Below are 25,065 nucleotides of genomic sequence, written 5' to 3' on the forward strand. Positions count from 1 at the left end.
AAACATTTCACATTCAGGATTCACCATATGTTGAGAGAGAGGGAAGGAGGAAATTACTTTCAAGGTGTCTTCACGCAATTTTTATCCTGTTCCCAAATAGGCATAATACAAAAAAATTAAATCAGCCTTCACCGTGGTATGGATGGCCCCAGGATATAGCTGAGGTGATGTCAGTATACAAAACATATCATTATGTGTCATTGTTTCATGTCATTGCTTATTGATTTAATTCCATCATATTTCAGGCAACTTTTATTGTCTAGGTACAGATCATCATATTAATAACTGGAAACACATATGCAGATATCAAAAACAACTCCTGTCACTAAACCAGTTTTAAAAATTAATCCATAAAAAAAATATTTTAAGAGAAAGCCCTTCCAGAAGCAATTGTTCCAGGGACAAGAAAGACCAGGGGATTATTTTCTGGTTTCAACGTTACACGTATTGTAATTTCATACCAAAATTTCTTTATTTTGTTTTTCTTTTGGCCTTTCGTTTAACAGTAAAGAAATGATAAGGAGGAAGTCAACAGTTTTGAGAACAAGATGTAGCTAAATACTATATCTAAACACATGCCCTTGAATGTGCATTATCATGCACTGAACTTCGCTGGGGAACATTTTGGAATATGAACTGCATAATGTGGATATTATAAAATGGCTGTCTTGGAATTAAATTTTAAGATATTGATGTGTCATAATAATAAAATAGAAAACACTTTTAATATCAACAGTGAGCTCCATCATCCTATATTTTAAAATTATTTTGTGATTGGTGTTTTTTCCTACATGGAAACCTTGAGAAAAAAGGCACACTGCAACAAACTGTAAATCATTAAAGATTTGTACACAGCAATGCTTCTTGAAGGAGTAAGCCCTAACCCCAGCATTATATTTGTAGCCAAAGTTGGGCACATATTAAATAATTAGCTTAATCAACTCCTAAAAATCTTTATGTGACATGAAACAAAATTCAAACAAAGGACTTCTGTGACATTTATCTCGGAAAAAAATACAAGCTATTTTATTTTATCTTTGGGGGGGTTATCAAGTATATTTTAAAGATATCTCAAAAAAATGTGGGTTTTTTCTGTATTTACTTGTTTTCCTGTGTTTTATAATTTTTTTTTCTTTTTTTGCTTTTCCACTCTCCATTGCTGCAGATGTTTCTCTGTGTTCACTCATGCGTTGGACTGCGGGATGGGAAAATCCTGCAGCACCATACATTTTCATTCTGATCCTGCAATAACAGATTTTGGATAAAGCAGGCTATTCATACGCCCCCTTAACAAGCTCCCAGCAATGCCGTTCCCAGAGGACCCCGCTTCCATGAGCACCGTCAGCCACTGGGTATCAAAGGCTGGGGGTATTTTGTCACCCATGTCCCACAGGCAGCCTGGCCTCCAGGGCCACATCAGGGGGTCCCTGCCAGAGGCTCATGGCCGGCCACCCTTTTCAGTGCTCTTCTCCAACATCCTTTACCCAGTAATTCCCAGTGCTGGAAGGAAAGGCCAGGCTGAAGTCAACACAGCTTTCCCGGCTGTAAAGCTGGGAATCTCGCCCAAGGAAGCCGATGGGAGTTTTCCCCCTGGTTTGATTTTCCTCTGAGAAAGGCTTGCCAAGCTGGGGACGATATTCCCAAACAAGGCTGAGCATGAGCAGAAAACAGGGTCCTTAGAATAAATCCCTGGAAGGTTGCCTCTAAAATGTACTCGCATAGATTTCTTTATATCAAAGTCCCACCTTATATAGAAAGTTTCAGACCTTAATATCTTTCTACCACCACCATTCCCCCCACCAACCAGGTGAAACCCCACTCCAAGGTATTATTCAAGAAATAATTCAATGTGTGTTTAAGGACAAGCCCCTGAGCAATTCCTGTCACCCCCAGCAAGGCCTCTAGAAGGGCTCCCGTTAAAGCCGGTGCTAAATGCACTGCTGGGTCAAAGCCTGAAAATGTTAACAGGATCAGGGATTAAAATACAGTAAATTACCTCTGGAGCTTCCAAAGCCAAGTGGACCTGAGCAAAGTCAAATGGAAAAGCTTTTCATTTTAAACAAGTGGCAGAGGCTTCAGCATTAGCTGTGATACGTTGTCTCCTCTTGGGAAACTAATAGACAGGGAAGAGCAAGGCTTTAAATGATTTATTCAGTACCCTGGAGATTTTTTTTCTTTTCTTTTGCGTTTCCACATAAATTACACAAGCATTTTATAAAATGAATACACATAAAACACCTCATAAGTGCATAAATTAAAAAAAAAAGCCTTTAAAAGTCTCACTGAAAATAGTTTTTCTGACTGCTTGTTTGTACTGAATGTTTACATTGGCAGTGCTGTTTTTAGATTACAAGTAACTGAAAAATATATACTGTGTGTATATATATATATATATGTATATATTCCTGGCATTTGCTATCAGAAGTGCTTTGTTTAATTGCCTGTCATTCCCTCAGTACAATTAAAGAAACAACTAAGTTAAACAGTTGAAAGTGAAATTGATTTTTTGCCATCAAGAATTGCCTTCTAAAGGGAAACAGGTAAAATAAAACATCGAACAACATTTTGCAAATAATATGGAAATAATCCACAGAAAGAAACTGCATTACCCCCACAAACTGCCAGCAAGGTCTTCTCGTTATTAAAATACACACTGATTGGTACAGAATCTGTGGCAGCCAGGGACAGTTTGGGCTCATCATACAATTGAGATATCATATTTACCGTCCTCAGGAGTCTGTCAGATCCTTCTCTTATTCCCCCCTTGCAAGAAAAATTTAATGAAAAAGGGGAGGAGAGACGGCGAGGTGAGCTCTGAAGGGTTCCCATCTGGTGCAAGCAGAAATTGCTGCTGTTTCCTCCATTTGTTGTATCCCTAAACGTCTCCGGTACAGACGACCCGAGGAGGCTTTCATAAGAGTCATATTTTCCAGGGAACGTCCTCCTTTTGTTTCAAGCCACCAGTCCAAAGAACACATATATATATATATACACACTATATATATATATATATATTTATAGATGGATATATAAGGGTGACCCCAGGCTTTGCACCACTGCCAGCAGAATCCAAAGGAAGTTTTTTGTTCCCCGGTTGGGTGAATGCTGGCGGCCCTGTCTGTCAGGGCTGAGCTTTTGTCTGGCAGCATGTCCGCAAGTTCATGGTCGGCACCAGAGACTTTCAAGAGAACAAGAGTTGGAGGGAGGCAAGACACCACTGCTGCTCCAGCAGCCCCACAGGCAGGGAAAGTTTTTCGATTGATTTCCCTTCATTTCAGTCCTCATGAAGGGTTTTCCTGGCCAGACACATGGGATTCATGAGTGGTCAGGGGATCACAGGGTGCCACCCTTCTCTGGGGACAAATAGGTATGTCACACATCCCACTGGGGATGACACGTGTCCCACCATGTACAGTCCCACTGGCAGAAGGTGCATGTGCCACTGATGGGTGCCAGTCTTATTCGCAAGCAGAGGCGACAGTGGTGACACTGGTGATCTTGGTGGAGTCATCAGACCAAGGCTGGAGGTTCTGGAGGGCGAAGAGGGAGGAGTTATGCACACAGATGGGGTCAGCTTGGATGGGCTGGTTGATAGTTTTTTGGAAGGCCTCCTGCTGCAGCTGCATGAGGATGCGGTTTGCTTGCTGCCGCTCAGCCTCCCGCTCCTCCGCTGTCTGCCTCCTAGGAGAGAGGGAGCAGTTAAGGGGGCCTGGAGAAGCAAAAGAAAGGTGTCTCCACAGAGAAAGGGTTGTGCCGTGCTGGGTGCTTAGGGCTGGGGAGAAGTAGGAAAAGAGAGTGCCTAACCACAGCATGGTCCCACATCCCTGCACAAACTGCCAGTAAGGCACATAAACTAGGGACCGGGGCTGTCTTAGTGGCCCCTGCAAAAATTGCTCCCATCAGAGAAAGCCAGGAACAGTCTACCAGTCTGATGTATTTTCTGCCCATGGGAAAAATCCAAACAGAGCCAAAACACCCAAAGGGGCATACAATGGGATTGCAAAAGGTGCAATTCCCTGCAAACATGCTCAGTGCACAGCGGCAAGAGCCAAGCACACAACATCCCACCAAGGAACCCAGGACAGAAGCTAGGTGAGACTCCACCAACTGGCAGAGCCACATGGCTGAGAGACAGACAATGTCACCCTGGCCTGCCATCTCCTCTGCCGGGCTGTGGTGGCCAGTTGACAAGAGTCTGGATGAAAGCAACAACACGCCCATGGCAGGCAGGTCAAAAATCAGCAAAATGTCAGCTAAGCACTAGAAACACATTATTAGCAGTGAGACAAATCAAAGCCCAGAATAAACTGTCTGGGCAGGGTGGAGAACATTTTTAAGAAGAGGTTGAGCACGCATCTGTCTGGAATGACACCAGCGGAGCTGATCCTGTCGAGGTGGGGATTAAGGGGCCTGCAGGGGCCCTTTCCAGTGCTGGTTGGGTCCCAGCTTTGGGTTGTCTGGGAGGAGGGGATGGTATAGGTAGGAATGACCTGAACACACTTAAATCCACAGTGAAAATCCTAAATCACCCTTGCTTGGATGATGGGTTAGTCTGGAGGCTACAGACTGTAGTCGCCTCTGCTTTTATTGGTGAATGTCACCTGGCACCTTCAGTGATGCTGCTGGGAAAGCCTGGGGGCAGTTCACAGGGCTGGTCCCAGGATGATGCCCAAAGCATCCTCTCCCTTGCTCTCACCCTGGGCCCAAACAACACTCTCGTGGCAGCTTCAGTGGATCAGCGATAGGGGAAATGGCAGCTTTTAATTTAGCAACTCAGGGACATGAGATATCTCACTTTCTTTGGCTGTGGGGATTGGAAGTGGCAGCCCTGAGCTCCATGGTGCCATCTCAGAGCACGGGGCAGGGGGTCCCTGTCTCTTCCCTAGGGAAGCGGGCAAGGGCTGGATGCAGGTCATGGGCCTCTGGTACACCGAAGCCTCCAAGCATGTGGCCAGGGCTCCTGCCTGGGAGCAGGTAGCTCAGGGCTCAATCCCTGCTCCAATCACTGTGCCAACATTTCATGTCAGACATCCCGGTAAGAGTGGGCTCAGAGCAGCAATCGTGCTCCCCGCACAGCCCAGGAGCAGCTCTGTCTCTGCATCTATGAATATTTAATGACTCCCTGCACAATGAAGAGATGCTCCTGGGAGAACAGAGAGAGTCCCATATCCAGGGCAGTTGGGAACATGGTGGCTGCAAGCATCCAGCTGGAGCAAAAACCACCAGGCTCCCAAACACCTCCCTGCTCCAAGCAGCTGGCTTGTTCATGCATTCATGTCAGGCTGGGATTTGTAGGTTCAAATCTTCTCGGTCAAAGGAAGGAACTAAACCTCAATTCCCATGTCGCAAACAAAAACCTAAATCTGGGGAGAGGGTCACATAGCACCTTGCTCCAGCAGAGGTGCCCAGGCAAGAGGCAAGACTTTCTCCCCAGCCTGCATTTATTTAAACAGTTAAATTCCTCAGAGAGCTTAAAGCAACTCTCAGATACTCCACGCTGCTCAGGCCAGTGGAGATTCTCCCATGTCTAGTACCATGGCTGAGCCTTTCCCTTAAGCAGAAAAGGGATTTCATTTCTCTTTACCCAGCTATTTTTTTGGTGAAATGTATGAATAGGTTTGTATCCTGTGCTCAACTGCCAAAGGGGACTTAACTTAGCCAACAGACGCAAAGAGTATTGACAGACAGATGAAGATCCAGCCAAACCACATTTGCCTCACTTCCTTAGGGAACCAGGTCGGAAGACATTGCCACGGCAAGAGTGCTCCTCCTCCAGGACTCTGCTCCTGGCTAACAGAGATCACTCCAGCTGGAGACTTCCTGGCACTTGGGGAGTTGCTCTTCTATGAGCTTTTCAGGAAAGGACTCGCTGAATGGGGGATTCACCCACATTCTTGGTTTCAAGTTCCTTGTCCCTTATTTCTTTTCCAATCTCTGCATCTCCATGCAATCACTGTCCTATTCACCCTCGGGGAGATCCCGGGTAAACCATATTCCCCTGCCTTGAAGAAGCTGCTGCCTGCCTGCACCCAAGTGTCCAGTGCTCAGCACCCTGCTACACCCCTGTCCCCTGACCTGCCAGGGGAGCGGCCCCTTGCCCAGGTCCTCCCTGAATATGCCTGTCCCTAGACCAGGGCAGGGCCGGGAATGCTCCCAGGAATGAGGTGACGCCCCTGGGGACGCTGCGGGAAGCTCCGGGTCACGGCGACGGAGCCCGGGAGCCTCCTTGTAAAGCCCAGCCTCTTCTCCCTCTCCTGTCCGGCTTTAACCGCACGCCCGGAACGAAATTTAAAAAAAAAAAAAAAGGAGCATTTTGGCAAGGAGGTGCCTTAAACTCCGCAGGGGTGAGAATTTTCACGTTCTGCAGGGCCCCACATCCCGGCAGACCCGGGAGCAGGATCCGGTCGGAGCCGCGCTCCCACGCCGGGGTGAGGCCTTGCCTCGGCGCCAGAGGGTCCAGCGGCCGTGCACCGACGGGTCCTGCCGTCGCTGTCCCCCGCCCTCGAGCGCCGCACCCCGCCGGAACGGGGGCTTCTGCACGCTGCTACAGGGGAAAGAGCTGCTGCAACCGCTGCACCCACTGAGCCCCCGTGATACCACCCGCACCTCTCCACAGCACCACCACACATACACACCGCGTACACATGCATTCCTTCATGTTACATGCATACATATAAATAGAAAGCACACTGCCTGCATGCACACTGCACACGCACCCATATGCAGACAATCCAGTTTGCACACACACCCACATGCATGCTCACACAGAGGCACACACACATACGCATTGCATGTGTGCACACCCAGGTGCACAGAGCCTTCACATGCACTGTGAAGAGTTACACACTCATACTATGTTTGCACACACAGAGGTGCACACACACACTGTATGTGCACACATACACAGGCATGTGCCCACATGGCCTACACACGCACCCTCTACAAGCACATTCATACCCCCAGGTGCTACACGCACACACATGGCTGTGCACGCACACACATTCCCATGCACGTGTACAGACACATCCACATTGTGCACACGTGTGACCTCCCGATGCGTGCACTTGGAGGGCTCACACCCTGTGTTCAGCCACCCTTAGCAGAGTCGGCAGCAGCCGGGCCTGCTCCACCGGGGCTGCCCCAGCAGCTGCCCCCCGGGTCTGCCGAGCCCCCCAAACCGCTCACCTCCACTTGGTGCGCCGGTTCTGGAACCAAGTCTTCACCTGGGCATCCGTCATCTTGAGGGCCTTGGCCAGGGCAGCGCGCTCGGCCGAGGCCAGGTATTTCTGCCGGTGGAAGCGTTTCTCCAGCTCGCAGATCTGCAGGCGGGTGAAGGATGTGCGCGGCTTCTTCTTCTTGGGGGGCGTGCGATTCTGGTAGGGGTGACCTATACGGCGTGTTACAGTGAAGGGTGAGAGGGCCACTGGGGGGGACACGGGAGGAGGGGGGATGAGAGGCAAAGAAGCAAGCAGCGACACATCAGCAGAGGGGTTCCGGCTCTCGGGCGCTGGGCTGGGGACCCCCCCGCTGCGAAGACGCTGCTTCGCCGCCGACACCCGCGCACGGGCTGCAAAAACGCGTCTGCGGCTCCGGTGCCTTCGCCGGACGCTTCGAGTACCCGCCGGGCACCGCTCTGCTTTGGCTACGGAGGAGGCGGCCGATTGCCCGGCGAGGTGCTTGGCGAGGGGCGGAGGGGACATGCACGGGCCGGGGCTCCGCGCTTCGTGAAAACAGCACTCGGCTTAATTTCGTTTGGCCGCGGCAGTAACCGCCGCCGTCCTCGGCCCCAGCGTTTCGTACCCGGGAAATAACTTCACGGGTTGGAAACGGGAGTTACGTTTCGTTGTGCTGTGGGTTTTTTTGTTTGGTTTTAATTTTTTCTTGTATCTTTGCAGTTTTGTCGTTGTTTTTTAAATATTTTTTGTTTTCTTTTTTTTTGTTTGTTTTCTTTTTCCCCACACACACACACAAAAAAAGGAGAAAACTCGCAGCGTGTTTCAGCCGCCGCGGGCCGGGAAGTGCCTCCGTGAAAACCAGCCTGGTGTCTGCAGGGGGAACGGCCCGTTTGTTCGCCCACCACCATGCCTGAGCCAAGCTAAAGTCTGACCTCGGTTTCTGCCCCCGGGAATAAGGGCCGGTGCGGGCGCTACGGGAGCGGGTGCCAATTTTTTTTGCCCGTTGCAATTTCGTTGCTTTTTTTTTTTTCTTTTTTTTCCCTGTTGATCGAGATATTGCTTTGTTAGTAGCGAAAGACGAGCCCAGATACACCTAAAAACGGTGGTGGGTCCGGAAAGCGGTTACAGCCCAAGCTCGACTCGGATCGGGACTGCAAAAAATCTGTTTTGGCGGGGGATAGGCAGAGCAGAAACCTGCAGCATGGAAAAAACTGCTCAGTTACAGTATGCACGGGAAAAACGACAGTACGAACGGTTGGCAACAGGCCGGCCTTGCCGTGCGGGCGAGGGCCGGGTCCGCCGGGGTCCGTTCCCACCGACCTGGGCTCTGGTCCCGAAATAACCCTCTGTTTTAAAGGAAACTTTCCCCGAGTGTTGGGTCGGGTGGAGGGGAGCGGGCAGCCGTGCTCAGGGCTTGCGAGAGGTGCGAGGAGTTTGCCGTCCCGTTTCCCCCCTTGCCCGCCTTTCCCGCTGGAGGGAAAAAAAAAAAAACCACACACAAAAAACTAAAAAAAAAAAAAAAAAAAAAAAGCATTTTAGGGGGAACTGAATGCGCCCGATATTCCACCCGTTCTTGCTTCTGGTCTCCTCCGGGACCGACTTCCCAGGCCGATCCGTGGTCGCCTCTCCACCCGCGGCCGGATCGTGCTTTCCTCGGCGGGCACTGGCTGTCGCGCCGAGGCCGGGCGGCAGGGAAGGGAGCAGGACGGCGGGAGCAGGGAGGGAAGAGGGGGGTCCCGGTGGCCCGACTCACCTGTGAACCTGTCTTTTGTGTATCGCCTGTTGCTCTCCATCCAGGGAAAGGTGAGCCCCGTGAGACTGTTCATGCCGTTCACAGCCGGCACGGCGGCGGACAGGGGCTGGTGCACGCCGCCGGTCACCGGGCGATGGGCCGGGACGCGGATCACCCCTCCGGCCGAACTCAAGGTGTTGCCGTTCATGCTCACCGCCATGTTCACGTTGTAGGAGCCGGGCAGGCCGCCCATACTGCAAGAGGTGCTGGTGTAGGCGCCGGCCGTGCCGCCGCTCGCCCCGTAGCCACCCGTGACCGTGTTGTAGGCGCTGCCCACGATGCAGCCCAGTCCATAGTCCGCTGAGTCTTGCAGCCGCGGGTGCGACACCATGCAGCTACCCGGCTCCGACGTGTTGAGGATCTGGTCGATGCCGAAGCTGATGGGCTCAGCTTGGCCTTGGTGCAGATGGTGAGCCCCGAGGTGCTCCATTTCGTGGTCCGGTTCCGGCAGCGCAGCCGTACAGAACGGCCCGGGGCACCGGGGCGGCACCTCCACCCCGGGCAGGGCAGCACAGCCCCGCACCGCCCCGAAAACACGGCAACAGCACGCAACGGAGCCGAGTACAGCGGGGGCACGCCGCCTACACGCTCAGTCCCATAGCTCGGCAGTCACGCACCTCAAGGCACACGAGCAGAGTCACGCAGAACCGGGACACGGCAGCTACACGCTCAACCCGAAGACACAACAGCAGAGTCATGCGCAACTAAACAACAAGAGCTGAACAACACGACAGCCGTGCACACGCGAGACACAACCGCGCCACACACACACCCTGGACTCAAGAGCCTTCAGGAGCAGAGACGTGACGCCCCCACCCACGGACACCGGTCCCGCTTCGATGAGACCATACACCCTCACGCCAACAAGACAAAACCACCCCAAGCCAGGAGCCACTCACCCAACAGAGAGACACACAGAGACACACAAACACACACGCGAAGGTGCCCCGGGGACCCCTCGCCGCCGCGGGCGGTGAGGAGCCGAGAGCCCCGCGGAGCAGCGCAGCGTTGAGCGAAGTGCGAGTGCGATCGCCCCGCCACCCCGCTTGCCCATCAATCACGCTACCCCAGGCCTGCTGCTCCCAGGCCCTCACTCTCCATTGGCTGGATGCTGAAAGGAGCCGAGTGAATGACAGCAGAGAAGAGCACACGAGAAAAGGAGTTTCTTCTTCCCCAATCCCCTCTTACTTCCTCCCCCCCAAATAAATCACTACTCGGATCGGCCTTACAAAGTCAGAGCTGGGTGCGCGCAGGGCATCGGGGTGGGTGAAAGAGTGGCAGGTACCGGGTGGCGGAGAGGGACATTTTGTCCCGGAGTTTGTGGCCGTGGGCTGCTGGGGTCCTGACTGCCAAACCCCGCGGGGAAGTTGGGCACTGGGGGTGGCACGGGGCCGCAATCCCCGGGGGCCGCCAGCTGATCCTGTGCGGGGGATCCCCTCTTGGAGGGGTCCCAAAACGGCCGTGCCCCTTTTCTCCGGAGGAGTTCTCTCGATTTCAAAAGCCAGAATCTCTTAAAAAGTCGTGGAGGAGGAGAAGGGAGATCCCCCATCTCGTGAGCCCAGGAGAGGGACATGCGGGCTGTATGGAGGCCCCCCACGGATGCCCAGGCCCGTGGAGATACTTCTTAAGGGAGGAGGCGATGGCAGCCCGGGTCACACCTGCCCCCGGAGAACCGCGGTGGGGCCGGGGAGATTTTCCCGTGGGGTCTCATTCCCCCGGTTGGGGGCCGGCCCCAGCTGCTCCTCACGGGAAAAAGGCACACGCCGCGGCGGAGTGAGCTGAACGAGGCACCCGCTGCTGCCGGCCCCGCAGTCTGTCGCGCCTCCGCCACTGCCCCCTCCCGCGCCTGCCCGCGGAGAGATGGGTGTTTTCGAATTTAAAAAAAAAAAAAAAATAAATAAAATAAAATAAAATAAAATATAATAAAATAAAACCGCTGCCATAATTTGCTGCAAAATTTGTTTTGGACCTGGCCGGTCGGTGCTCCCCCTCCGCGCAGCCGGGAGGGAGGCAGCGCCGCTGATGGGGCCGGGGCATGGCTGACTCCTGCCGCTTGCCGCCGACCCTTGTCGCTGCCGACCGGTTCTGTCCAACCGGCACCGAAGCTCCCGGTTGCAGTGTCGAGGGTTCCCCCGTTGGTTTGTGGTCTGCCAGCACCAGGCAGCTCACTCCATCCTCCCCGTTCCCGGCTGGGGCTGGCCCGGCAAGCCCCCTCCTCCCCGCCTGGGGCAAACGCTGCCCTCTGTCTTCAGTGTGCTGGTAGTTTGGTACTCACTGTGGACCGTGAGGGCCCCACAAGACAGTCTGCTCTGGGGCATCCCCCATGCAATACAAATGCACTGGCAGAGAAACTCGTGCCCATGTACTCAGGTACACCTCCTCACTCACTGCTATGCATACTATCACATCCACATCCTCACACACACCCACTCACATAGCCTCACCCTCACAAAGATGCACACACACAAACACCATCACAAGCTCTCAGACACCCATGCTGCCACACAGTCCCACACATTTGATTGCACATGCACCTACATTTGTGAACTCTTATTCACTCCCCCACTCCCACAGACACAACCCTTCCTGTACCCACACAAATTCACACAGATGTGTTCTCACACCTTCACAGCTGTGTGCATTCACACACACACACAGACACAGGCATACACACCAGCACCCATGGGATCCTGCCACCTTCACCCCAGCCACAACCCTGCTGTGACAGCCAAAGATCTCCAGCGGGGACCTACTACTATCACTGTACCCACCACTATGGCCCCACAGCAGGGAGGCTGTGGGGGCACAGCAGGCAGCAGCAGTTCATGGCCACCCCTCAGCCCCATGCCCAGCCAGTGCCCAGTGCCCAGCCTGCTGGCTCCCCCTTTCCGCCGCCCAGCCCTGCCTGCCGGCCAGGGTCAGGTTTCCCCCCCTCCCAGTACCTGCCTCACTTCTTGACTTCTGAACTCTTCAGGGAACTCACTGGCGCCAGCTCCATCAACCAAAGTCCTTGTGGTTAGGAGGAGCCGAGAGGGAAGGGAGTGAGAGCTGGGGCCAGCAGGGGCCAGGAGGTTGCTCTCGGGTAGGGGATCTTCTCAGCCCCAGGGCTGCAGCTGCCTTTGCCCTTCACCAGGACCAGCCTGGGCCTCTTCTCCAACCCCTTCCCACACAGAGGACGTGGGGCAGAGCCTGCTCACCAGCCCTGAGCACATCAGGCTGTCTCCACAGGGAAGCAGCAGAGCATGCCATGCCATGCCACAGAGTCCCCTGCCAGTGGGCTCTGACATCCAGAGGGACTCAGCTCTGCTGCTGAGACCAGGGAGCTTCACTCTCCCCAGTAAATAACACAGCTGCCTGATGCTTCCTGTGCATACCAAAGCCCCTGCTCAATACAGGCCAAAGCCTTCAACCTTCCCTGCACCAGACATCACCAAGGCTGAGCAGATGATGAGGGCCCCAGAGTGACTGGCATCAAGAAATCACAAGGCCTCCACCAGTGAGCCAGGCTGGCTAATGAGGCTTGTAGCCCCTGGCTGCTGAGTCCAAGGTAACAGCTTTTGGACAATAAAATCTGCCAAGAGAGAGACTAAAAGTAAGTCAGGTCTTTCTCTGCCCAGGGAGCACAAAAGAAAAGGACAGGAAGAGGTAGGTCTCAACTGGGATTCGAGACTCCCGGAAGTCAATGCGAATTATTGACAGGTTTGGGGATGATGCACAGCCCCAGGGTTTAATTCCTGAACAAGTCACAGACTTCACCTGCAGCCTTGGGAAAACAATGCAGCTCCTGGCATTGGAAGTTCGGGCACTGCACATCTAAGCTTCAGGACAACACCCAGTTCAGATGCTTCAGTTCAAATTGCTCCTGGATTTAGCTTCCCCTTGGGCTCTCTGGGGCTGGTGCTTGAGCAGTGCAGTAGAGCACAAAGCTCTGAAATACTATGTCTCAAGAGCGCTGGCAATGAATATATAGCCTTTCTATCCAGCTCCCTAATTCTGGGGCTAAAGAGGACTTGTATGCAGTACTGCAAGTTCATACATCAGGACATGTCAGGGCCAGTTTTGCTGCTTTCAGGTTCACAGCCCAATGGGAGAGTTTACAAGGGTCAGCACCTGCTTTAAGGTGAATCCAATGATCCTACAAATGGATCCCTGGGGTGAGGGGCAGAGGCACCCCAGGCCAGCCAGCTCTGCCTGGCTGATGCTTGGAGGCAAATCCCCAGCCAGCATTCTCCTTCCTACCAAGGGCTGAGTTTGTCCGTCTTTACTAGGGCTGTGGATATCAGGTCCTGCAAAAAAAATATTCAAAAACCATACTCTAAGCAGAACCCGAGGAGACAGGCATTCTCAGATGTTTGCCCAAAGAGCTATTTAAGTCAGTGGGGTTTCTTTTCTGGCCAAATAAATCCTTCTCTGCAGGAAGCAACAAGCTGGATCAGCCCTCTTCAGAGGTGGAAAAAAGCCTTCAATGCAGGAGCTAACATATGCACTAAGTTGCTGAAAAAATCAGTGCATTGACAAGTCAAATATTCTTGATCTCCGCTTCCCCAGAGCATCTTATGCCCTTCAAGCACCCACAGCCACTTAAATATTCCTGCCAGCCTTGAAACTTTTGTGCCCCCTCACCCACTTCGAGCAGCTGCTGGGCAGGCTCATTTCCAAAGCAGTGGTTCAGTCCTGCCCCACTTGAGAGCTTAGCATATCTGTGCAAGGAGACAGCAATGGAGACAAGGGCCCTTCCCGTGCTGCATAAGGCTTCCCTCTCCACACAGGCCTGGGGATCCTTTCTCAGGTTCTCTCATTGATCGGGTACATCTGCCTTCTGCTAGTGGAGAGGGGCAGCCCCGCCAGGGCCTGACCTCCACCTTCCACTCCCATTTTCTTCTGCCTTGCTGGCTTTCTAGGACTCCCCTTAGCCACTGAGCTCTTCTACAGCTTGGGGCTTCCGGGAGCTCAGCATCACAAGCCGTCTCCCAGCCCCGCAGCTGCTGGCCGGGAGACTGCTGTGAAATACAAGCCCTCCTGCAGGGACTAGGCACAAAAGTGCCATGTCTGGGACCTTGGCAGGGTCCCAGTAAAATGCACCAGGCTTGCTCTGAAACTTGCGCTTCAAGCAGCGCTTTCTGGAACCTGTAAAATCCTCTCGTTTGCTGGAAAGGAGAAGGAGCAACTCTGCCCCAAGCAGCTGCCCAGTGACAAACACACCCGCACCCCATCAGCAGAAGGGTGAACCCCGACTACTTCCCTTCCTCGCTTTTTAATTCGTTTAATTCATTGGGTTGGGGGCTCTCCCAGCCCCGGCTGATTATTCACCCTGCCACACACACCCTCCCGCAGCTCTTTCTCTCTCTCCCCGACCGCTGTGAAATCAATTACGGCGAAGGAGTCGGTGCCCGTGCGGGGCCATGTGGGCCCGGGTTGCGCACAGGAGCCGGCCAGAGAGCTTCGGGGCAGGGCGGCCCCGCCGGGCAGCCCCCACCGCTCCCCGGAGCAGGGGGACACGCTCTTCGCTGCACTCGGGGTTGTGCCTCTCAGCGCCGCCGCCTTCACTGAATTATGTCGCAAATGTCGCGACAGCGGTCAATAGCGAAGCAAGGAGACCCCCGCACCCACCAGCCGGCCTCCCGCGGCCGTGTAGGCTTTCCAGCGCAGAATATCGTTTCCCTCATTTCTCACCGAAACCCACCCTATACAGACGGTCCCCAAAGCCCCCCGTCCCTCCGTCAGCGGCGGCTTTTCCCCAGCTCCGCGTCCGCGAGATGGGCGGGCAGTGCTTCCTGCGCATTAAAAGCAATTAACACCATTCGGGGAATTTTTAATTGCTCTATAAAGCACGCTGTAAATTATTACTCCCAGCTCTGTTGATCCCTCGAACACGCACTGACAGTTGTAATTTATGGCTTTGGAAACGTGGCCCCTTGTATTCAGCATAACTCTTTATTACAGTAATGACTTACCGCCGCTGCACTTAATGAGTATAAAGTGCCCGGCGCAGCGGGAGCGGGCGGCAGACGCAGCATCGCACGAACTTCGCCCGCAAAAATATTTCTCCCCTTTATGGTTACAAACGATCGAGGGGCTACGAGTTAGTACGGTGGGTAAGGAACGGAGGGCCGGGAGACAGCATCAGGGCCCGGGTGGGGAGGGCGGCCGGCTCCGCGCCCCGTCAACGATATCTCCGGGGGCAGTTGTTTTCTACGAAAAATAAGTAATGCAGTCCGCAAACTTCCCCCTCGCCTTCTTGTAGTCGCTGGCTGCCTGAAGAAAATGGGTTCATGAGAGTAAAGAGAATGGTCATAATTCATTGTACCAACGGGCGCACGCAACGTGGGTGCCGCGGAGTCCCGGACGGCCCGCATCCACCACTCTCTTGGCTGCCCCCCTGCCTCCCGTTGCCGTCTGACCGTCTCGGTACCACAGGCCGGGGGGCTCACATCCCTCTCGGGCCCCTCGGCCGGAGGGTACCCCCGGGAGGAGAGGGAGCGCGGTGGTGGCCGACGGGGGCTGAAGTGCCCGGCGGCGTTGCATGAATATTCAATATTGCTGTTTGCCCGAGGAGCATCTGCTAAGAAGTTATTGGTCCTGCGGCAGCAGCCCAACTCTCTACCGTGCAGAAATGCGTGTAATCCCATTAGCCCCGTCCCCTTGGCCACCCGCCCCGCACCAGCCCCGCTAATGAACGGCGTCTGGCCGCCACCCCCAAGGGCACCGACGGCAGCAGGGGACACCGTGGGCTCTGCCCCGTAATTAACTCCCAGTTTAATTAAACCCGCTGTGCCAGTTAATACAGTCGTGCGGTGAGGGAGCAGAAAACCGGGTCCCTCCGCCGCCTTCCCTTGAGTCTCCCCTGCTCCGTAAGCTGGCCCCTGCGGCAGCCAGGCCTGTCGCGACACAGAGGGTGACGGTCCTGATTTCTCCCCGATCCTGCGGCTCCCCCGAGGGCTGCTCGCCGGCCCCGGCTGCTGGCAGCTGCCTTGTTTGTTCGCTCGCCGGGGTAGCGGCGGCTGCTTTTGTCTCCTGCCCGCTCCCAGTTCGAAGGCCTTTTTCCCCATCATACAAAGTCCCGTTTTACCAACAGATTTGTGTTTCTCTCCTCCCGTTCCCCACGTCTCAAAAGCAGACCTCGGGGGCAGGGGCGCAGATAGCTCCGCAAACGCCGTGCAGGCAGAGAATCGGCACGCCCTGCCGGCTCTGCTAACAAAGTGGCTTTCACTAACGAACAAGAAGATCCAATAATTAGGGCCTTAATTATTGCAAATATTGTTACGGATTTAGCTATAAAAACCTCAAACTCCTCCTCGGTAAATCCTCGCGTTTATTTTTACTTTTCCCTCCTCGAGGTTAATTAGCACGCAAAAAGCAAATACAAATCATAGCAGAACCAATGGGTAAACTTAAGTCTAATTTGCTGCTGCTTGCATTAGCCTTCGGAGAGGAGGGCTGGGCAGGAGGGGCAGCTTCCCGCCCGCCCCGCTGCAGGCAGCTGCCATGCAGGTGGGCGGCTGCGGGGACGAATCCTTGCCCTGCCGCGAGGTCCCCTCAGCCTCCGAAGTCTGGGGACTCCGGCGGGTTCAGACGCTTTTCCTTCGCCGGCAGAAATACATCCGCGTTCTGGTAGGGCACTTGGAAAACTCGGCTAGTGTCGTTTGCAGCGCAGAAGATGCGGAGGAACAGAGCGGGGTTGGCATCAACCATGACAAAAAAAAAAAAAAAAAAAAAAGGAAAAAAAAAAAGAAAACTATGCAGAAATAGAAAGATCATCGGTTTTTCCAAACACTAATCCTATCCCCATGGCACAACCCGCCCAGCCCAATACACCCCGCTCGGTAACACACCGAACGAGTTCCACCCCGGGGAGTAATGTCCCGGGGATGGGGAGTGCGAGAGATTATCTGGGTTTAAACACGATCGGCAATTTATGTAAATAGCATTCTCTACACTTGTAAGTTTAATTAATTAATTCCATTTTCAGCTATTGCATTAATTGTATTTTTCACCTGTAATTAGTTGTAATTTCCGGTGCTACAGCCCTCCAATTCACCGAGCAAACACGGGGAGAAGACAGAGCCGTCTCCATCTGTAAGGTTTTGCGGATGCTGTTTCTAACCGCTCAGGTGGGATCCCGAAATCAAGCTTATAAAGACCACGACAGAAAACAAACAAATTAAACAGAGCGTGTAAACATTAGTCGGGGGAAGGGGTAGGTGACACCCGTTTTTCAGTGCCACGCACATCACCAGCGGCTTTGAACTGTCAGTTCCAGTACAGAGGGTCAGGTGTTGTGTAAAGTCGCCGTTCTATGTCACTGCTCCCTCCGCGACTTTCTAGAACGGGCGCTGGCGGGACACCAACAGAGCCAGCGGTGCCTCCCCGGCCCGTGGATACCGGGGACAGCAAGAGACGTGGGTGGTTGCAGATGGGGAAATGAGCTTTACTTTTTGGGAGAAAGTACTTGAAGGTTTCGAAATAATTGAGCTGTCCGAAGCATCAGATCATCTTCCAAACCGACTCTCTCTGTACCGCTGCTGTAGCTGAGCTCGGTACAGCATGCCCTGAGAAAGAGGGACAACTTCTAGCAGCTCATACCCTGCTGCAAATTCTCTCTAAAATAGGAGGTGGCGATAGCCCGGGCTTCAGAGATGGGGGAAAAGGTGCACAGCCAGCTCTGACCTCCCAGGGTCGGGGATGTTGTATCCAGGACAAAACTCTGCTCTTCAGACCCTGCTATCGTTCTGGAAGGTCATACAGAGAAATGCAGGGCTGGTTGGAAGGATTTCAGTCCTAGGAGAAATCCCAGTCAAGCATTGTGCTTAGCGGGCAGCATCCTCGGCGCTGAGCCCCAAGGGCAGCCTCACAGCAATAACTGCAGAGAGATTCCAGGAGGGTGCTGGGGTCCGACACTGTGTAGCGTAGGAAGAAGACCTTGCAAAACCCAGGTCCACACCCCAGCCTCAGTCAGGTCCAGGAGAGCTCAAGCTTAGACAGAGTCCCAACAAACACCAAACTCACCGTGAGCAAATCAGCAGCTCTGACATCCCCTTCCCAGGCTCCCACAACCCTTCCAGCATTTTTTTTTTTTCTTTCCCTAGGACTTTTACTGCTCAGAGGAGATGAGCCAAGACATTTCCTCCTCCCCTTTCATAAATATTGCATCTCCCAAATGCAATTACCAAGGGCGAAGCGACACAAGTGTTTGCTAAATAAGATTATGTGATAATGTTAATGTATTTTATGTCTGTGCTGTGACACCAGACAATCCCCCTATTAATATCAGCTCAATGAGATGTGGAAGTTCTTAACAGGGGGCTTTGGGGGACTGGGGATTTTATGCACCAGGGGAAAGGGAAGCACAGTACCATGGCATCAATTGCAAGGGCGGAAGAGCCATTCCCAGGGATGAACTATGGTGGCAAGTGGAGTTGTAAGTAGCCCAGAGGGTCCGGTTGTGCTGTACGTAACACACAGATCGGTTAGCTGCTAACGGGGTGTAAATCACTCACAGCAATTCATAATGCAACAGGCCTAGGGAGGTTTGTGCACATTATCATGATTCTGTGACTGAATTACTGCCTGGCTATCGGCCATGCATTACCCAGCATTTGGGGGCCCCGTGGGCTCATCAGAAATGCTCTGTGCCAGCCCACGTGTCCCCAACTATTAATAACATAGGCAGAGCCTCACCTCTCACCCCAGCCAATGCGAGACCAAAAAAAACCAACAACAAACCCCATCTCTCCATCCAGCTTCCCTCAGACAGAACGAAATCTGCTCATCTAATCTTAGCTCTCCTCTCCGGATCTCAAGACAGCTCCTGAAGCTCTGACCTTTAACCGCTTGCCTTTTGCTCTCTCCAGTGGCCATGTCCATCTGCCACTTCCTATTGAACCATCCATCCCTCGTGGTCTTCTGCCTCTATCGTGTGACTGTCAGCCATGTGCCCACTTACGTATGGCCAAAAGTGACTGGAGATATCGGCTGCCCAGCCTGAGACATTTAGATGTGGCGCTTTTTTTTTTTTTTTTTTTTTTCAGAAAGTCCTTTAAAGAGTGTATGGCATGACCCAAGCTTTTCAGCAGTTCCCTGCTCCCAGTGGCAACAAGGTTGACATAAAAGCAGGAGCTCCCAGGTCCATCCATCTGCAGGGCACACAGCAGCCCCACAATGACTTTGCAGGACACTGTGGGAATCACAGCAACTTGCTTGTTCCAAGCTGCCCATGGGGCACCACGCTGAAAGTGTGAGCAGCCCCAAGCCTCCAAGTCGCGGATGTCCCCATATCCTTTCCTGCAGACCTGCTTCAGCCCTTGAGCTGACAGTGTCCCTTCTATAGCTGCTGACCAGTGCTTGGTCTTCTGGGTGGCAGGGCCATCACCCCATGTTGATGCAAACAGGGAGTTACATGAGTCCTTTGCCTTCTTTGATGCTTCCAGGATTAATTCCTCCAGAGCCTGCAAAGTTTGCTTCTCTATTTCACATTAGCACTAGTTTGTAGCTGCCCTCTGGCCCCCAGGGTGGAAGGTCAATCCTTTATTTACTTAGTCCTTCACTTAGTTCATCTGCAGCTCTTTCAGTGCTTTGGAAAACAGACACAAAGCGGACTGCTAACCTGCTCCCTGGCCAGGAGCCTGTGCTTCCCAACTCCTTTGTAAAGAGAAGAGTGTTGTCTTCTCCAGGTAATACCAGTGCGGCACAGCAAAGCAGGCTGTGTGGGAGCAGCTCTTTCTTACCCAGGGGGATAAGGTCTGATTCAGCATGGAACAAAATGAGGGATGCAGAGGCTTCCAAGCACTGACAAATTCATTTTAAAAATCATGAATGGTAGGGAAAACATATAGCCCTCACATCACCTGGCAGGTCCTGCTTGCTGGTGTCTCTGGAGCTGGGTGTACCACATCATTTGCTGCCCTGTGGAACAGCAGCACCCCTGAACATGACAGCATTCTTGTGTTGTTGCCCTCCAGGAGGGACCCAGGGCCTGTCCTGGGCCCATTAAATGCTTCTGCACCTGTGAGAGCCTCAGCAAGCAGATCTAGAGCCCTGTGCCAAGTAGGGGAACATGCCAGCTCTAGGCTCTGTGCCCAGTGCAGGCAGCTGGCTTCCCCTGCCCAGTGCCCTCTGTGCAGTTAGAGCATCCCCAGGACATGAAAGCCTGGTGGGTCTCAGATGAGCCCTGGATCTCCTGGGGTAGCTGCTGGGTGGGTTCAGAGACAGAAAGTCTCCCAAGAGCAGAGAGGTGCAGCTCTGTAGGGCATCCACAGCCTCCCAGCCAGGACTGGCCACAAAACCAGCAGCTTTCAAACCTTGTCTGCTTGCATGAGCCCCAGGGAGCGGTACTGTCCCACTCCTGTCCCACCTGGGGACAGGCACTGCAGAGCATCTCTCTCCTCACTTCAGATGCTGCAGCTTGCCTTGGGGTGCCTGAGGCTGCCCTCAACCCCCCATTGCCTGTAAGTAACATCAAACCAAAACAATCAATAGTAGTAAATAAGCAGTATTAATCAATAAATATTTATTAAATCCTTACTGTTGAATGATATTCAAAAGGATAATTAAAGTACCTCTCAAGTACCTCTAACATTGGTGTAGACCATGAAGAAGCAGATGACGGATTCCAACTCTGCACCAGATGTCCAGGCAGGGGCCAGAGAACAACCGCATCCCACTCTCTCCTAACAGCCAGGGACTCACAGCGCTGCTGCAGGCAGCGCTAGCTGCAAGGAACAGAGATGGTTTCAGGGGTCAGCTGAAGGCAGACACAAAAGAGGTTTCCTTGAAGGCTCCAGGCACTGGGAGGGAAATGTGTCCTTCACTTGGGTGCCCCAGGCTGAGTGTTTATTCAGGTCCTGCAGAACAATGCTGTAGCCGGAAAAAACGGCCTTCCCGCTTTGCAGGCCTGGCCAAAGGGACCACGGGTCCTCCCCGACCTTGTCCCCAGGGTAGCTGAGTGGTGCCTTGGCTCACAGCCATGCTGCTCATGTTTGTCACCACAGGGGCTTTTTTTTCTTTTTTTTATCTTTTTGTTTTGGTGCTCTCCTGTTCCTTCAGAGGACGGAAAGCAGCAGTGTCTTGGAAAGGAGGCTGGGGATTTGGGGAGTTTCAGGCTGGGAGGGAGCATGAGGTCGTCTGCCCTGACCCCCCAACCGCAGCCCTGTCCCACAGCATCCTCTGGCCACAGCAGTGCTGTCTGTAGCCCAGCACATGCTCTGGGGAGCCTGGAAAAACACAGCCAAACTGGAGCAGTGCCCCTGCTGCAGGTTATAGGACCAAGGCACAGCTATGCCCCAGGTGCTCAGCATTTAGCAGGATTAAACTCTCACAGTGGTAGGGAGGTTTTTTTTCAGCTGGAAGATGCTTCAAGGCCTCCTGGTTGGGTGTTCCATGTGTTCCCTGAGTGAGATATGTGTGCTCCCACTTTGATTGCATTATAGGATGTGACAAGCTGATCCCTACCATGAAATTAATGTGCCCCAAACACCTTGCCCACCCATGGCCACCCCAATCAGCTACCTAATGCACTACCCACCCTGGCCACACATCCGCTGCTGCTGGGTATTGAAGGTGGAAACCTTCACTTTCCAAGGACCTAATGCTGCTCCCAGGCTGGCAAGAGGCTCAGTTCACTGACGGTCCAGCACATTCCTAGCCCTGCTCACTCCACAGCAAGGACGGGTTTTTCTGCTGATGCTTCCTTCCAGACAGTTGTGTCTGACCTGTGCCTGCATTCTCCCTACTGTTACCTACACGAGCCTCTAAGGCCATCACCATCTTAGATGGCAGGGTCATGCAGAAACACCCCGTGACTACCAGCAAACTCAAACATCATGTTCAATGATGGCCAGGGCAGGCTAACACGAAGCTGAAAATGAGAACAGAAAACCTGGGAGGCTTGAGAAGTGTCTCCTCACTGAAGCAGAGCTGGGATTTGGGAGAAAAAATGAATTATAGTGGTTCTAGGGCACGAGTGGGGAGAATATCATCCCAGGGCTGCATTTCCCAGACCAAGGGTGCAAAGGGGCACTCACAAAATACTAACAAGTGGTAACAATTTTCAGAAATCATAATAAAAAGAACTGAAAGGTCAAATGGATGAAGGTACTTTCAATTCCTTAGGGCTGACTGTGCTCCCCAGCATCTGGTCCCCACATGTCGCCATACCAAAACTGATACTTAACTTGCTCACAGCCTTGCAGAAGTTTTTCTGAGACAGTGGTGCACTGCACCACATTTGCTCATCCTTGCAGCTTGCAAGGTGGATCCCCTGAAGATGCTGATGGGTTTTGGGGCACTGATGCTAAACGCCTGATGTTTAGCAGTGCAGCAGCGTTGAGATGACAGCTCCTTGGGCTTGTGCCAGACGAGCAGCCAAACTGCCTGGCACCACAGCATCCCACTCATGTGCCCCACTGTGCGCACATCTGGGGCTGGCCAGGGGCAGAGGGACGCTGGAGGGTGGGGGAGATGTGGGTCCCCACCTCCCCAGGAAGAGATGTCCTGGGGGGGAGTTCCCTGCTGAGACCCCCAGTGCCTGGATATGGACTGGGAGAAGAGGAGCAGACTGGCAGCCACTTCTCTCCTGTAGCAATAGGACTGGGGGAGTTAGGGACACTGAAACCCCAAAACCTGCCCAGTAATGACTAATGACAGCAGATGCAGGGAGGGAAGCAGTTTGCACAGCAGGCAAGGCCAAGCAAAGCCCCAGTGGATCTTCACGGGGTGGGGCTATTCACAAGGTCCTTTTGCACTTCTCCAGTATGTGCGAAGAGCCTGGGCAAGGAGTCAGCTCCTGAGGATGGGGTCAGGTCCCAGGGATGGGGATGTCTGCAAATGCTTTCTGACGATTCGCTTCTTTCCCTGAAAAATGGCATTTCATTAAATCAGCTTTGAAGTACTAGGGGAAATTCACATGTTGTCCTTGTGCTTCACTTTGTCTCCATTGGATAATTATGAAAAATACAGCTTTCCAAGTGTGACATTTGTTCTTCTTCAACTTAAATATTTCCCTTCCACTTCTTTCTCCAGGCAGTATTTTTTACTTCATCTCAATTGTGGAAATAAATGATTAAAATCTTCTATTTCTGGAACTAAAAGAAAATAGAGACAAAAACTTTCCAGTTTAGAACTATCTCACTAATAAACTAAGGACACAACAAAACTTTTTTTTTTTTTTCCCCAAACATCTTTCTTCTTCTTGAAAAAAATCAAAAGGAAAAAAAGCCGCCAAACCAGAAAAATTCAGTAGTTTCCTCCCCGAGCTGATGGAGATCTCTCTGGAGGAAACGTGTCCGATAAGCTAAAGTAAAGCCGCCTCCCCTGTTTTATCTCAAGCAGCGTGTCAGATGGGTATTTCTAACAGGATCTCTTCTGGACACTCAGAGCATCAAATTACTCTCCCATCCTGTACTCCTCTGTTGAAATGCTTTGGAGCTGCAGTGGGATGCGGTCCCCAGCCAGGCAGTCGCTGGGAAGGGCTCTCACTGAGGGCGACAAATGTGCATCTCCATCCTTCGAGCCAGGTGCTTCACTGGAGAGGGCTGAGGATGCCCCAGGAGCTGGCCCCTGTGCCACCTGCTATGGCTGGGAGGACCTCTTTTCACCAGGGCTTTTTTGATCTTAAGAAAGCTGCCTCATTGTTTCGGTTTCCCCACTAAGTGCTGCAAGCAGCCACCTCACTGCTGCCTTTCCTAAAGCAACCATGGAGCAGAAATATTTGCAGTTCCTGGCATTAAAGGCATCTCAATTAATCCTTAAATTCAGAGTCAGCAGCCCTTGCCTCTGCCCCCACACAGGGCCATGCAGGGAACAGCAACCCTGAAAGCATCCAGCCCCCAAACACCCCATGGGTCTGGTGGGACACTCACTCCCAGCCCAGCTGGGGCTGGTCATCTCCTCACCGAATTGGGTCCATATTCCTCGTCTCAGGGTTTGTTGCTAATATCTCTTCTTGCCCAGGGAAATAGCCCCCTTTGCTGTCATTGCTGGGGGATCAACCTGCACTCCTGTCCACCAGCTCCCTCGCGGTTTTGCATCCAGGTCCTGCAATGGGGATGTCCATCCTTGCAGCGGAGAGACAGCCGAAAGAATTCTGGCCCGGAAATGCTGACCTAAAATGAAGCCAATTACTCATTAATTGATGCCGCTCTCTCCCCTGTGATTAATTGTCAAGAGAACCTGTGTCACATTTTGCAAGCCCAGACTCCAGCGCAGCGACACGGTGGGTCCTTTATCAGCCCTGGGGCCAGTCGTGGCACCAGCCTGTCTGAGCCAGCCAGGTACCTCTGCATCCCAGGGCTTGTTTGTTTTGGTATAAGCCTGAGTGTAACTGGGACTAAAGAAAAATACCCATAGCAAAACAAATGCGGCCCCAATGATGGACACAGCCCTGCAGCCAGCACGAAGACAGATGGGAGGAGAGCCTGTCCCAAGAAACCCAGGTAGGGGTGCTCAGAGAGTTCAACACATGGCTGTTGACTGTGCAATTAATTTCCAGCAGGCCTTGTGAGAGTAAAGAACCTGGCCAAGCTCCTCCTGCAGCCTGGATGTGCCCAGGGCTGAAGGGAGAGCCCTGCCACATCCTACTCTGCCCTCCTAGCTGGGTGAACAGGGCCATCCACAGCAGCCATGGGGCTTTCTCATGGCTTTCCTTGCCCCAGCCTTGCCCAGCACCACCCTGAATAATTAATGTACAAGACAGAAAAGAGGATAACTCAAAAGCAATGATTAACATGAGTAATTTTATGTGCTAGGAAGATCTATCGATGCAGCTCTGCCAGGTTGCAATGATTAATGCAGCACTGCTCCCCTGGACAGAAGCCCTTACATTCAATTACAACTGCTGGGGGGCTCCCCAGCAGCAAGAAATCAAAAAGAGACAAGACTGACCGGGGAGACCCCAGGCCACTGTAAGAGATTTCAAGTGGATATACGCCATATTAGCCTCAATCAGGTTTAATGGGGTTCACACAGGTGAAGAAAACAAACACACACAAAAATCAGACACATTCTGATATGCCTGTGCATTTGTGATTTAGTGCAAAGCCGGTTCTTAGGTCATGTCCATCACATGAATCTGTAGGTTTATCAGGTCAGCCTCCCAATGCCCTG

At 52.7% G+C, this 25,065-nt stretch overlaps 1 protein-coding gene across 2 annotated transcripts; it reads right to left on the bottom strand.

Moving 5' to 3' along the window:
* Positions 1–247: 247 nt before the first annotated feature.
* Positions 248–10,032, bottom strand: TLX1 (T cell leukemia homeobox 1). 2 transcript variants are annotated; one of them, XM_065843867.2, is made up of 3 exons: positions 8,929–10,032; positions 7,186–7,423; positions 248–3,681 (listed from the first exon to the last, which is right to left on the bottom strand). In XM_065843867.2, the coding sequence occupies exons 1-3, from the start codon at positions 9,395–9,397 to the stop codon at positions 3,459–3,461; spliced, it is 930 nt and encodes a 309-aa protein (XP_065699939.1). In that variant the 5' UTR covers positions 9,398–10,032; the 3' UTR covers positions 248–3,458. The 2 variants fall into 2 exon arrangements, with proteins under 2 accessions (XP_065699939.1, XP_065699940.1); XM_065843868.2 differs by having other exon boundaries at positions 7,186–7,387; positions 8,929–10,031.
* Between the last annotated feature and the right edge of the window lie 15,033 nt (positions 10,033–25,065).

The sequence above is a fragment of the Patagioenas fasciata genome, chromosome 8, assembly GCF_037038585.1.
Source record: "Patagioenas fasciata isolate bPatFas1 chromosome 8, bPatFas1.hap1, whole genome shotgun sequence".
NCBI classification, from domain to species: domain Eukaryota; kingdom Metazoa; phylum Chordata; class Aves; order Columbiformes; family Columbidae; genus Patagioenas; species Patagioenas fasciata.

Bases quoted from the DNA above. Each gene is read 5' to 3' on its own strand.
- TLX1 (XM_065843867.2), bottom strand. From the start codon at position 9,397: ATGGAGCACCTCGGGGCTCACCATCTGCACCAAGGCCAAGCTGAGCCC. The intron at 7,424-8,928 runs GTGAGTCGGGCC...TGTCCCCCCCAG, and splicing joins CACAAAAGACAGGTTCACAG to TGGCCCTCTCACCCTTCACT. The intron at 3,682-7,185 runs GTGAGCGGTTTG...CCTCTCTCCTAG, and splicing joins AACCGGCGCACCAAGTGGAG to GAGGCAGACAGCGGAGGAGC.